Source organism: Ursus americanus, chromosome 3 (assembly GCF_024610735.1).
Source record: "Ursus americanus isolate L20-20 chromosome 3, mUrsAme1.1.p, whole genome shotgun sequence".
NCBI classification, from domain to species: Eukaryota; Metazoa; Chordata; class Mammalia; order Carnivora; family Ursidae; genus Ursus; species Ursus americanus.
The window spans coordinates 54,781,105-54,794,753 of NC_142129.1; the positions used below are offsets into that span (position 1 = coordinate 54,781,105).

At 35.8% G+C, this 13,649-nt stretch overlaps 1 protein-coding gene and 1 pseudogene across 6 annotated transcripts in view; both read right to left on the reverse strand.

Annotated features, from left to right (window-relative positions):
* Nucleotides 1-13,649, reverse strand: part of HDAC9 (histone deacetylase 9) — a 726,671-nt gene that overhangs the window by 284,806 nt on the left and 428,216 nt on the right. For all 6 annotated transcript variants that reach the window (XM_045793088.2, XM_087860991.1, XM_045793089.2 and 3 more), the window contains one exon: nt 70-203. In XM_045793088.2, the coding sequence (XP_045649044.2) occupies nt 70-203 (134 nt within the window). The remainder of the gene's footprint in view (nt 1-69; nt 204-13,649) is intronic.
* On the reverse strand, nt 8,578-11,370 carry LOC123789501 (26S proteasome regulatory subunit 4 pseudogene; annotated as a pseudogene).

The following is a 13,649-nucleotide window of genomic DNA, read 5'->3' on the forward strand; positions in this document are numbered from 1 at the left end:
CAAATGAATACTGGCCTCTTTACATGATTTATTTAAGTAAGTAAAAGAGTGTAGCCAATTTAGGATTACCTCACATTTATTTAGCAGCCCGGTTTCTTGCAGTCGTGACCAGATGCTCTGTATTCGTCCAGCGTGCTCAGGGTGGGTGGTGGAATTGCCACAAACGCACTGGTGTTTCAGCATCAGAGGGTCGTAGGCAATTCCTTCAAGACAAAGAAAACATAGTGCAAGACTGAGTAATGATACAAGGTAATGACACAAGTTAGATGAAATATGACTATTCCAAAAAAGATATTCTTTTAAAAAAAATTAACAAATAGAGAAATAATACATATATGCAAATTCCTAGCACATAAGAACTATTTAGTCCTGCGTATTTGGATATAAATGCAAAAAAGGTTAACCCATGGATTAATCAGTACTCAAACCCTAGCTTAGTAAATCTGTAATGATGAAGATGGTAATATTTTAAGGAACTTAAGGTTTTTTTAAAATACTGTAATTTTACCAGTATCTTATGAAGTATGTTTAGACAGATAATTCAATTCAGTAAAGGTCTAAATTTTATCAATGAAGCCACAAAATGAGCTGACTCTTTAAATCATGAATTAATTTCATGAGTAATTCTAGCTTCACTTTAGATCAGGCCTTGTAATAAACTAGAAAACTTTCCAACTGCTTGCCTATTTTGCTTAGCAAGTCCTTCAGAGTTGTGCAGAGTTTCCTCCCTGCTTATTGTGCTTTTCTCAGAATTTATGCCAATCTGTAAGCAATATGCATACCGTAGATCTTATGATACTGTGGGATATTTGAAGTGATTCTTTAGAAAAAAACGAAAAAGTAAAAAAAAAAAGTGAATAAATTAATTGCACTACCTTCAGTAGAGATTCCATAGATACTTAATGAATAAAATCTGCTTTTAAATTATCATGAGTTAACATATTTCATATTTTAGTTAGACGCTATGATGAGAAAGATTTTTAAAACTATGATGAAACAAACTTATGGATACATAAAATAGGGGTCTTTAAAGCAATAAATTAGATGATAATTATAACTCTGGTTAATTTTGAAAAGATTTCCACCCTTAATCCAATTCCTTGGGGGCAAAACATGTTACTTACAAAACTGCCTAACATAAGAAATCATTTAACCAATCAAATATTCCAACAAATTACCATAGAAATACATTATCTGGGGCCATGGAGTGAGGGCAGAAGAATTCAATACCAAAATTAAAGAGCAAAAATAAGTATCTATTCAAGAACAGATAAAGACCAGTAATTTGTATTGAAAAGTAAGTTTAATTAATGCATTTTATTCTTTGACTTACAATCTCATGTTAGAGAAATGCTACTCAAGAGGGGAAAATATTTCTCTCTCAGTGTACTAAAATCATGCAGAATAATGACGTATGTATTTTGAAACCATGTGGTAAAAATTATGTTTAAGAAAAAATGTTACTTTGCTGGTCCAAGTAATATCCAATCATAACACTCAAATGCCTTCAAAATACATCCCTATGCCTGACTCACCTTTTCATCCTTAGGGCTGATCCCTCTTTCTAAGCAGTATACTTGCACACTTGTCTATTCAATTGCCATCCAAAATCTCCATTTGGATGTCTCAGGTTTTTATAAAGTGAGAATGTCTCAGATCTGAGTTCATGATCTTAAGTCATACACAGTGTCCCTCATTTAAATAAAGAACATCATGACCCACCATTGCTCAAGCAAGAAACCTTAGCATCTTCTGGACACTCCCTCCCCAAAGAACCAACAAATAGAGTTTGTTTTCCCTTCAAAATACAACTTGAATCACTCAATTATCTCTAGCCAAAACCACACACAATCCAAGGGACTATTATCTCTAATCCGATCTAAAATAAAGCCCTGTAACTGGCTACCTGACTTTTACTCTATTCCGTTTGCCACACCACAGCTACCTTTGCTTAAGTCCTTTGGCGACTTCACTAATGAGATTAAAATTTCTCAAGGCATAGACAGGCCCCTCCCCATTTCTTCAGCTTCATCTCATGTACCTCTTCCCTTGATCTCTCTTTCTCCCACAAAGGCCTACCTTCCATTCTTCAAAACAATCAAAATCATCATACATGCTGTTCCATCTATGCCCCAAATTCTTCCTTCCTGCCCCCCATAACTCTAGCCCTCATTTGGCTAATTCCTATTCATTCTTCAAGGCTAAATGAAGGTCTCTAAACTAGGTCTCCTACTTTATGTTCCCATAGCATCCCCTAGGTCTTTAGAGCATTTATTACAACTACATAATTGTTGTATAATCTTGTTAATCGTATACTTTCTTCACTATCTGTTGAGATCTATGAAAGCAAAGACTAGAGTTATATTAGTTACCTCTGAATTCTTAAGTGTCTATACACATGCTTGGAATATAGTAGGTCCTCAAAAGTATTTTTAATGAATGAATGAAAAACATAAATAAATGGACAAATGTAAGAACTAGGGCAGTTATCTCCATTATAGTCTTGCCTGATGAACTTAACTGGTGGATCTCCTTGGAATCCTGAAGTTTTTGTAGCCTCACTTCTTCAGTATTCTTTTATTTTACATGCCTTACCTTCCTACTGGCAAATGCCTCTACAACAGGTATTTAACTTACTCAGCTTTGTACTTCTGCAAGGCATTTTGCACAAAAAGATGAAAAAATATTTTTAAATGAAGTCAAAAGAAAGACACTGAGTCAACACGAGTCTTTATGCTCATAATTGTGGCATTTTTAATATAAGAATGTGTGCCATTAATTTTTGGAAAATTTTGACCCACAATTACCGAAATAAGAAAAGTTTTAATTTCCAAAAACAGGTAAATTTTAAGCAATTTGGAAAATTTAGCTGTCCTGGGGAAAAAAAAAAGACACATTGAAAGGCAGAAGGGAAAGCAGGCAGACATAAGAAGTAACATTCAAAATATAAAGATATATAAGACATGTCTTAATAATTCAGATGTATCAAATATGTAAGTTGCTATTACATAAAAGTAACTGTTTAATATATTTTCTTCCACTCTTCCTTCCTCCCTCCCTCTGTTTTTTCATCATGGTAAGTGTACTCTTTAATCCCCATCACCTATTTTGCCCATTTCCCCTCCCACCTCCCTTCTGGTAACCTTCAGTTTGTTCACTATAGTTAAGTCTGTTTCTTGGTTTGTCTTTTTTTTTTTTCTTTGCTTGTTTTGTTTCTTAAATTCCACATATGAATGAGATCATAGTATTTGTCTTTCTCTGACTTATTTCACTTGGCATTATACTCTCTAGCTCCATCCACGTTGTTGCAAATAGCAAGACTTCATTCTTTTTATGCTGAATAATATTCCATGGTATACACATACCACATACCACATCTTCTTTATCCTTTCATCTATTAATGGACACTTGGGCTGTGTCCATAGTTTGGGTATTGTAAATAGTGCTGCAATAAATAGGGGTGCATATATCCCTTTGAATTACTGTTTTTTTGGGGGGGGATAAATATCCAGTTGTGTGATTACTAGATCATAGGGTAGTTCTCTATTTTTAATTTTTTAAGGAAACTCCATACTGTTTTTCACAGTGGCTACACCAGTTTGCATTCCCACCAACAGTGCAAGAGGGTGCCTTTTGCTCCACATCCTCACCAACACTTGTTTCTTTTTTTGTTTTGTTTTAGCCATTCTGACAGGTGTGAGGTCATATCTCATTGTAGTTTTGATTTGCATTTCCCTGATGATTAGTTATGTTGAGCATCTTCTCATGTGTCTGTTGACCATCTGTGTGTCTGCTTTGTTAAAATGTCTGATTATGTCTTCTGCCCATTTTTAAATTGAATTGTTTGTTTTGGGTGTTCAGTTGTATCAATTCTTTCTATATCTTGGATACTAACCCTTTATTGGATATGTCATTTGCAAATATTTTCTTCCATTTAGTAGGCTGCCTTTTAGTTTTGTTAATTGTTTCCTTTGCTGTGCAGAAGCTTTTTATTTTGATGTAGTCCCAATAGTTTCTTTGTGCTTTTATATTTCTCCTGCTTCAGGAGACATATCCAGAAAAAAGTTGCTATGGCTAATGTCAGAGAAATTACCGTCTGTGCTATCTTCAAGGATCCTTATGGTTTCAGGTCTCACATTTAGGTCTTGAATCCATTTTCAGTTTATTTTTGTGTATGGTGAAAGAAAGTTGTCCAGTTTCTTTCTTTTGCACACAGCTGTCCAGTTTTCCCAACATCATTTGTTGAAGAGACTTTTTCCCACTATATATTCAGTGTTCCTTTGTCAGACATTAATTGACCATATAATTTGAGGTTTATTCCTAGGTCCATTTTTATGCCTATACCATACTGTCTGAATTGCTACCACTTTGTAATATACTTGAAATCTGGTATTGTGATACCTCCAGTTTCATTTATCTTTTTCAAGATTGCTTTGGATATTTGAGGTCTTTTGTGGTTCCATACAAATCTTAGGGTTGTTTGTTCTAGTTCTGTGAAAAATGCTATTGTTGTTTTCACAGGGACTGCATTAAATCTGTAGATTGCTTTGGGAAGTATAGACCTTTTATTTGCTCTTCCAATTCATAAGCATGGAATGTCTTGTCCATTTCCATTGTCTTGAGTATCTTTCATCAGTGTTTTATAGTTTTCAGAGTACAAGTCTTTCACCTCTTTAGTTTATTCCTAGATATTTTATTGGCTTTGGTGGAATTGTAAATAAGACTATTTTCTTAATCTTCTGCTGCTTCATTATTAGTGTACAGGAATGCAACAGAGTTCTGTACATTGATTATATACCCTGCAACTTTACAGTTCTAGTAAATTTCTGGTGGAGTCTTCAAATTTTCTATTTATAGTATCATGTCACCTTCAAATAGAGTTTTACTTCTTCCTTACAAATTTGGATGCCTTTTATTTCTTTATGTTATTTATCTGCTGTGGCTAGTACTTCCAGTACTATGTTGAATAAGAGTGGTGAGAGTGGACATTCTTGTCTTGTTCCCGACTTAGGGGAAAACCTCTCAGTTTTTCACCACTGAGTATGATGTTGGCTGTGAGAGTTTTTGTTTTTAGTTTTTTTTATATTTTATTTATTTGAGACTCAGCGAGAGAGAGCACGAGCGGTAGAAAGGGGCAGAGGAAGAAGCAGACTTCCCACTGAGTAGGGAGCCCAATGCAGGGTTCAATCCCAGGATGCTGGGATCATGACCTAAGCTGAAGGTTAGATGCTTAACTGACTGAGCAACCCAGGCACTCCAGCTGTTTTTCACATAAAGCCTTTATTATGTTGACATATAATAGACCTGTTTGGCAGACCTACTTGGCAGAGGGTTTTTATCATGAATGGATATTGTCAAATGCCTTTGATATACTGAAATAATTATATGGTTTCCCCTTTCTCTTACGGATGTGATGTATCACATTGTTTTGAGAATACTGAACCACCCTTGCATCCTGGGATTAAATTCCACTTGATCATAGTAAATGATATTTTTTAAATGTATTGTTGGGTTCAGTTTGCTAATATTTTGTTGAGGATTTCTGCATCTACATTCATGAGAGATACCGGCCTTTAGTTCTCTTTTTTTGTTGTGTCTACCTGGTTTTGGTATCAGGGTGATATTGGCCTCATAGAATTAATTTGGAAGTCTTCCTTCCTATTCAATTTTTTTGGAATACTTTGAGAAGAATAGGTATTAACTCTTCTTTAGAAGTTTGGTAGAGGAGTGCCTGGGTGGCTCAGTTGGTCACACGTCTGCCTTCAGCTCTGGTCTTGATCCCAGGGTCCTGCTGAGCAGGGAGCCTGCTTCTCCCTCTCCCCCTCCTCCCCATTCCTGCTCTCTGTCAAATAAATAAAATCTTTTAATAATAAATGAATGAATGAATGAATGAATGAATGAATGAATGAATGAATATTTGGTAGACTTTTCCTGTGAAGCAGTCTGGTGCTGGACTTTTGTTTGTTGGGAGTTTTTAATTAATGATTCAATCTCCTTGCTGGTAACTGGTCTGTTCAAATTTTCTATTCCTGCTTCAGTTTTGGTAGGTTATATATTTCTAAGAATTTACCCATTTGTTCAAGGTTGTGTAATTTGTTGTCATAGAGTTTTTCAAAATATTCCCTTACAATTGTTTGTATTTCTGTGCTGTTGGTTGTTATTTCTTTTTTCATTTGTGATTTTGAGTCCTTTCTCTCTTTCTCTTTTTTTTTTATGAGTCTGGTTAGAGGTTTATCAATTTCGTTATCTTTTCAAAGAACCAGCTCCTGGTTTCATTGATCTGTTTTATTGTGCATTTTAGATTCTATATCATTTATTTCTGCTCTAATCTCTATTATTTCCTTCCCTCTGCTGGTTCTGGATTTTGTTTGTTGTTCCTTTTTTTGCTCCTTTAGGTTAGGTTGTTTATTTAAAATTTTTCTTGTGTCTCAAAGTAGGCCTGTATTGCTATAAACTTCCCTTTTAGAATTGCTTTTGCTGCATCCCAAAGGTTTTGGAATGTTATGTTTTCGTTTTCATTTGCTTCCATGCAATTTTTTCTTCCTCGATTTCTTGGTTGATCCATTCATTGTTCAGTACCATGTTATTTAATCCCTGTGTAATTGCAGTCTTTCCAGATTTTTTCTTGTGGTTGATTTCTAATTTCATAGCATTGTGGTCAGGGAAGATACATGGTATGACTTTGATCTTTTTTAATTTTTTGAGGCTTCTTTTGCGGCCTAATATGTGATCTTTTCTGGAGAATGTTCCATGTGCACCTGAAAAGAATGTGTTTTCTGCTGTTTTAGGATGGAATGTTCTGAATATGTCTGCAAAATCCATCTGGTCCAGCATGACATTCAAAGCCACTGTTTCCTTGTTGATTTTCTGTTTGGATGATCTGTCCATCTATGTAAGTGGGGTGTTAAAGCCCCTTACTATTATAGTGTTACTATTGATTATTTCCTGTATGTTTGTTTTATGTATTTGGGTACTCTCATGTTGGGTGCACAAATATTTACAATTGTTATATCCCCTTGTTGGATTTTTCACATATTTTCTTTTTTTTTTTTAAGATTTTATTTATTTATTTAACAGAGAGACAGCCAGTGAGAGAGGGAACACAAGCAGGGGGAGTGGGAGAGGAAGAAGCAGGCTCTCAACAGAGTAGCCTGATGTGGGGCTCGATCCCAGAACGCCAGGATCACGCCCTGAGCCGAAGGCAGACGCTTAACGACTGAGCCACCCAGGTGCCCCAGATTTTTCACATATTTTCAACTACAATTTCTTACCACATAAAAGATATATTAATGATAACAGACACAAAGAATACAGCATCTCTCTCATTGTGAAAACATGGTTTTTTAAGACTAGAGATTTTCATCAAGTTGGTTAATTTTTTTTCACTATTTCATCTCTTGACATATCTAACTTTAGCTCCATAGTATTGTTCCTCTTTTAACAACACTTTCTCCATAAACCACTGCAAAAAATATCATAAAACAGGTTATGGTAGCTGGAAGTTATTGCCAAGTATCTGGAGATTATAATACAAAATCTAGGAGCTCTTGGACAGACAACTGAATTTAAGGGAAAATAAATAAAGTCTGGAACTCTAAACCTCCACTTACTCATCTTAATGACATAGCAATGAGGTGTTAACAGGTAGTGTACAAGGTGAGACTTTAACCTCATCCTTCATCTCCATTCTTTTCCTCTCTTTTTTTCAGAAACAAAGACTTATAGGGTGAGAAATAAGCCTGCCCTTCTCTTTGGGACTCACATGGAATTCTACTTTTCTTTGACCCTTTCTGCCCTACTGGTTACCATTTGCAACATAAGCCAATGGATCAATCTCTCTCTCGATCAATGGGACAAGAGTTAAAATTAGAATTTGGGAAAATACACAAAGGAGTCTTATCATAAAGTCTTTACCTGTATTTTAAACCTAGAAAGTAAACCCTAGAAGTTTACTTTCCATCAAAAAAAATTTTGCTACATTTTCTAGATATGCTTGGACTCTGTACTTTCTCTGGCTTTCAGCTTTATTAAATAAGTATTTGAAGCACCTACTATTTATCTTTCCCTTTTCTTAATCATTACATGTAATTAGGTTATTATCTAGCCACAGACACCATTCTTGTCTTCAGGTTTATACCCAGTCTCATATCACACTGTTAGGTTGAGTCTACTTCGGTCTAGGGGTTAAGCTGAGTCTAGAATCTTTAACCCTAGAACTCCTAATCCTGATTCCTAGTTCTTAACACTCAACTTCATATTGCTTTTCTGGGAAATACCTGACGTTTTACACCTTCTCAAGGTATCTGCTCAACAACGTTTATTAAATATCTCGCAGGGCCAAAGGACAGAAATTTAGCATGATACATATAGATAGCATGATATCTTTCCTGAAAGATGTAAATGTAATAAACAGTCACTGAATGTTCATTATGATTCGGGTGCCAGCAATTTTTGTTTCTTTTTTTTAAGAAAGAGCACACTTAATTGGGGAGAAAACATTTCATCTGACCAACAAATGAAGGCACCCCAGTGGGCATTCTGCACATCACACTCAAAAAGGAACACAGGCGTGGTCTACTAGAGATAGAGCCTCTCAGGGGTGACTCCTTGTTTTTTATAAAGAACATTTTCTTTAGATTTTTTAAAGTCTTCATTTATTACTTTCATTCTATGTTCTCTCAAGGCCATCAGACCAGTTTCTATAGAGATTGCCTTGATGTTAACACCAGACAGGTCACCTTTAGCCATGATCAAGTCATCCAGGGTTACATCATCAGCCAGTGTCATCCTACTTGTGTGGATCTGAAAGATACACTTCAAAGTCTTTTCATTGGGCAGGAGGAACTCGATCTTTCTGTCAATGCAGACTGGTGTGATAAGTGCTGGATCCAAAGTTTCTATTTGGTTTGTGGCCATGATAACTTTCATGTCACCCCTTGAATCACATCCATACAACTGGTTCAACAGTTCCAACACTCTTAGTTGAATTCCTCTCTCATCATTGGAATTTGAGTCATACCTTTTTGTTCCAATGGCATCAATTTCATCAATAAACATGATGGATGGTGCATGTTCTTCAGCAACTGGAAACAATTCCCTAATGGGTACCTAGGTATCACCTAGGTACTCCTGAGTAAGTTCAGAGCCAACCACTTTCAAGAAAGTGGCTGAGGTTTGGTTTGCTACTGCTTTGGCTAATAAGGTTTTACTTGTGCCAGGTGGATCATAGAAAATGACCCCCTTTGGGGGATTTATACCCATCTCTTCATAATATTCAGGATGACTGAGAGGAAGCTCCACAGTTTCCTGAATTTCCTGGATTTGGTTGACCAATCCCCCAATATCAGCATAGGTTTCCTGAGGGGCCTTTCTACCTTCATCACTGTGATCAAAGGATCCCTGTCAAACTGTGAGGACCCCAATGATGGCATGTTCCTAGTGGTTGAGTATGACCACAGTACACTTAAATTAATAGTGTAATTATTAATTGTGAAACTTGATCTTTCCAGCAAACAAATGAAATATCCAAAAGTGAATGTTTAAAATTTGTTAAACTATGTCTCTAAGTAGATAAAAAGAATTTTTTTTTAAGATTTTATTTATTTATTTGACACAGAGACAGCCAGTGAGAGAGACAGCCAGTGAGAGAGAGACAAGCAGGCGGAGTGGGAGAGGAAGAAGCAGGCTCCCAGTGGAGGAACCTGATGTGGGGCTCGATCCCAGAACATCGGGATCACGCCCTGAGCCTAAGGCAGACGCTTAATGACTGAGCCACCCAGGCGCCCCGATAAAAAGAATTTCTAAGACACATAATTTTTTATGTAAATCTTATCACAGTATCAGACAGCTAACAAGGAAATGGACAGAAGGCATCCCACCTTAGGCCTTCCAACTAATACTATATGAGATAGTCTGTTGAAACCTAGGAATTGGACTAGTATTGCCATTCAACAACATAGCCAAAGAGGAGATTCAACCAGCATGTAAGTTGGAAAAAAGTGAAGTCAAACAGAATTCACTACATTTGCTGGCAAATATCCGGAAAGATTTCTCTACGTTCAAGAATGAGTGAGCAAAAACAAACAAACAAACAAAAACAAACACAAACAAGCAAAACTCAGGGACTATGAGAATGTGATACAGAAACTGTGAAGGGAACATCATTCCTATTAGTTAGATCATTGAATATGATTTACTATAGGAACCAAAATAAAATAAGTGTGTGTCCAAGTATGTGTGAAGGTAATAGAATGACAGTGTGAGGCATAAAAAAGCCAAAAAAAAATATATACATAAATATGTATGTTATTTATATATACTTATAAATATATATGCTATGATATATGTTATGATATTTAATATATGTGATCAAGTTCAATTAATCGCCTAAATAAACAAGATAGCTATTTTTACCATCTTCAGTGAGATTTAGATGGGCAATTTTTCAAAAACTTTTTCAGAAGAAATTTTAAGCATATATATTGAAGATGGTAATTTCAAAGCTGATTATCTTCCCAAAAGAAATTAATCTCTCCATTCTGATAGAGGTGGTAAAAGAAGTTGCTCTGAGAGGTCTTAAAATACACACACACACATGCAAACACACAGACACACAATTACACACACACACATATACTGACAAATACACACATGCACACAAATATGAAAACAAACATACATATAACTTTTCTTTATTCTGTTAAAGAGAGCCACATAGGAAGAGGAAAACATACTGAAAATAAATCCATATTTTACTTATGGTTACCTCTGAGTGATAGAATAATGGGTGATTCTCCTATAAAGTTTCCTAGATTTATCAAATTGCCTTCAATAAACATGTATTATTTTTCTCTGGTTAATAAAAATATGCTACCCCAAAATTTCACTTTATCAATGATTTTGTGTAATTTTAGGTAATTCATGTCTTTTTACTTTCATTTCATTGAGTTGTTCATTTGTTTGTTGATTTACTCATTTATTACACAGTAAATATATACACTAAGCACTTCCCAGGGGTTAGCCATGTACCTAAGTACTGGGGATAGAGAAAACAGAAAAACATGGTCTCTTTCCTCATGGAAAGCCCACTGGAACACAATGCCTAAAATAAATAATTACAACATTTGAGGAAAAATCCAGTTTGTTATGAGGGATCAGAATAGATTTAATTTGGACTTAGCTGACCAAGCAAGGCTTCCCAAAGAAAATAACATATAAACAAAAACATGAAGGATTAATTGGAGTTAGCCTGACTGGAGAAAACATCTTCCATAGGAAGGAAGGAAGAAAGGGAGGAAGGAAAAGAGGAAGGGAGGCAGGCCAGTGTTGCTATTCTCATACTGAAATTTTCAAATGCATTTCACTTTCCATCATGCCGTTTTACCCACTAAACATCAATTTAAAAATTCTTTTAACTAAATTATTTTTAATGGCTTCCACAATGTTGGTTTAGTTTGAGTACTATGATCCTATTCACACTAGACACTGACTAAAAAGATAATATTACAAAGAAAGAATTTCTCACAGATTATGTAGAACAGCCTAGCGCTGGAAGATAGAAGATCTTAAATTGTACTGGGTGATAGGAAAGATAAAGCCAATCAAATTCATTTGCCTTTTTTGTTTGTTTGTTTCAGTGAATCCCATTTGATATAACTATGTTATATACTGTCAATGCCCTGTTCTGAGTCATGGCCAAGCCTCATCTCTGTTAGGAAGAGTTGAGCAGAAAAGATGGTTATGGTAAAGAAAACAAAATACACTGCCCTTTCCTTAATCACCAGAAGTCACATAACAATATGCCTTGGCTTTAAACAGAACAAAAACTCCACCTCTTAAATTGAATATCATAAAAAATAAGTATTATTACTCATTACAGTATAACATAAAATCGCTTTAAAAGAATATGTGGCAACCTGGCTGCACAATACAATCTTCATTGTCACTAGCAGCATCATGATCATATGCTCTTCGTTACCAGGCATTCTGTAGGGCCACCAGGTAGTGGCTACATATTAGCCCATTTCTTGGTCCATTCAAGTCCTCACAGGAAACAGACTGAAGACTTCATCTTTCAACAACTGACTGAATTCAGAAAACATTTTCCCCTGGGAACACTGATTTGTTCTTTTCAAAAAGGGGGTGCTGTGGCTGCTCTATCTGGCTGCTGAGAATCCACATGGAATGTGCGAGTTTGAAAAGGTGTGCCTTGAAAAGTATGTGAGTTAACTACTAAATAACTTTTTAAGTTATGGCAAAAAGTACAGCTCTTACAGGACAAGTGTAAGCAAATCACCTTTACAATGTATTTGTTTTCTCCTCCTTACTTTTTAATGGAACAACTATTGAGTGGGTGAGATCGTATAACTTTCTTTGAGAAAAAAACCTAAATATTTCCAAGGAACATACCTGAATGTCACTTTTGATTTTTTAAAAGGACCTACAATAAATAGATGTTAAAAAATCAAAAGAAAGGAATTTAATGCTTAAAGATACTTCTTTTCAAACATACTACAAATGAAAGTCTTAATAGTTCACCTCTGAAATCAAGACATTAGAAACCCTAAAATCCTGTGCATTTTTTTTTTAAAGAGAGAGAACAATCACACATATGTGCATGAGCAGGGGAGGGGGCAGAGGGAGAGGGAGAGAGAGAATCTTAAGCAGATTCCATGAGCCTGAGGGGGAACTCGATCTCATAACCCTGAGATCATGACCAGAGCAGATATCAAGAGTCAGACAAATACACACACTTAACCAATGAGCCACCCAAGGGCCCCTAAAATCCTGTTTTTTAAAAAATATGTTTATTTAATCACTAGGCAAGAAATGTGCCCTATGAAGTGCATTATGTATGAAAATAATCTCAACTTCATTTCCCTACTTGTGTTTGGAATACAAACTCTGACAAATACTAGGATGCTGACATTATAAGAAAGAAACTAACAATTTGAAATGACCCAGTATTTGGTCTGAATGATTAGGTTGTTTGTCATGCTTATGTTAGTAGGGTTATAGTCTACTCTTTCACCTGGATTCCTCTAAGCCCTACCAACCCTGTCCATCTGGCAACACTGTTTTCCTAAACCTGTAGTATCATTCTAATATTCAAGGAATTTGCCTTATTCATATTGAAGGAACATCTAAAAGCAGAGGAAACCAAAGCACGTCAGGAAAGGGTCATCCCTCTTAACCAAGAAAAGAAACTCAACCAATAGGATCTCAATAGTAGACAGCAACATACATGGAACAGCATCATGAAACTTTTATAATTAAGTTCACTTTAAAATTAAGGAAATAATTTTGAGTGAGTGGAATTGCCATTATGACAGGATTATTGTTCTGTGTTCTCTGAAAGCTTATGGCTAAATAAAAAAAACTTTCAGGAAAAGGAACTTAGTAGAATGTAATTCTTGAACGCTACTGATCTGAATAGCTACCAAAAGTATTCCTCTACATCACATATCTGGTTTTGAGCAAACACTCTCTGAAGACGAAGGAGAGAACCAGGCATGGCTGATCCAAGCAGCTTCTGCTGACACTGGGCTGCAGTCCTGGGCTGTCTGGGATACCAGGGCAGGTCTGCTATGCTCTGAGAAATAGAGGGATCCAAGGCAGTGGCTAATGTGGTGCAAGAAATATATGCAAAT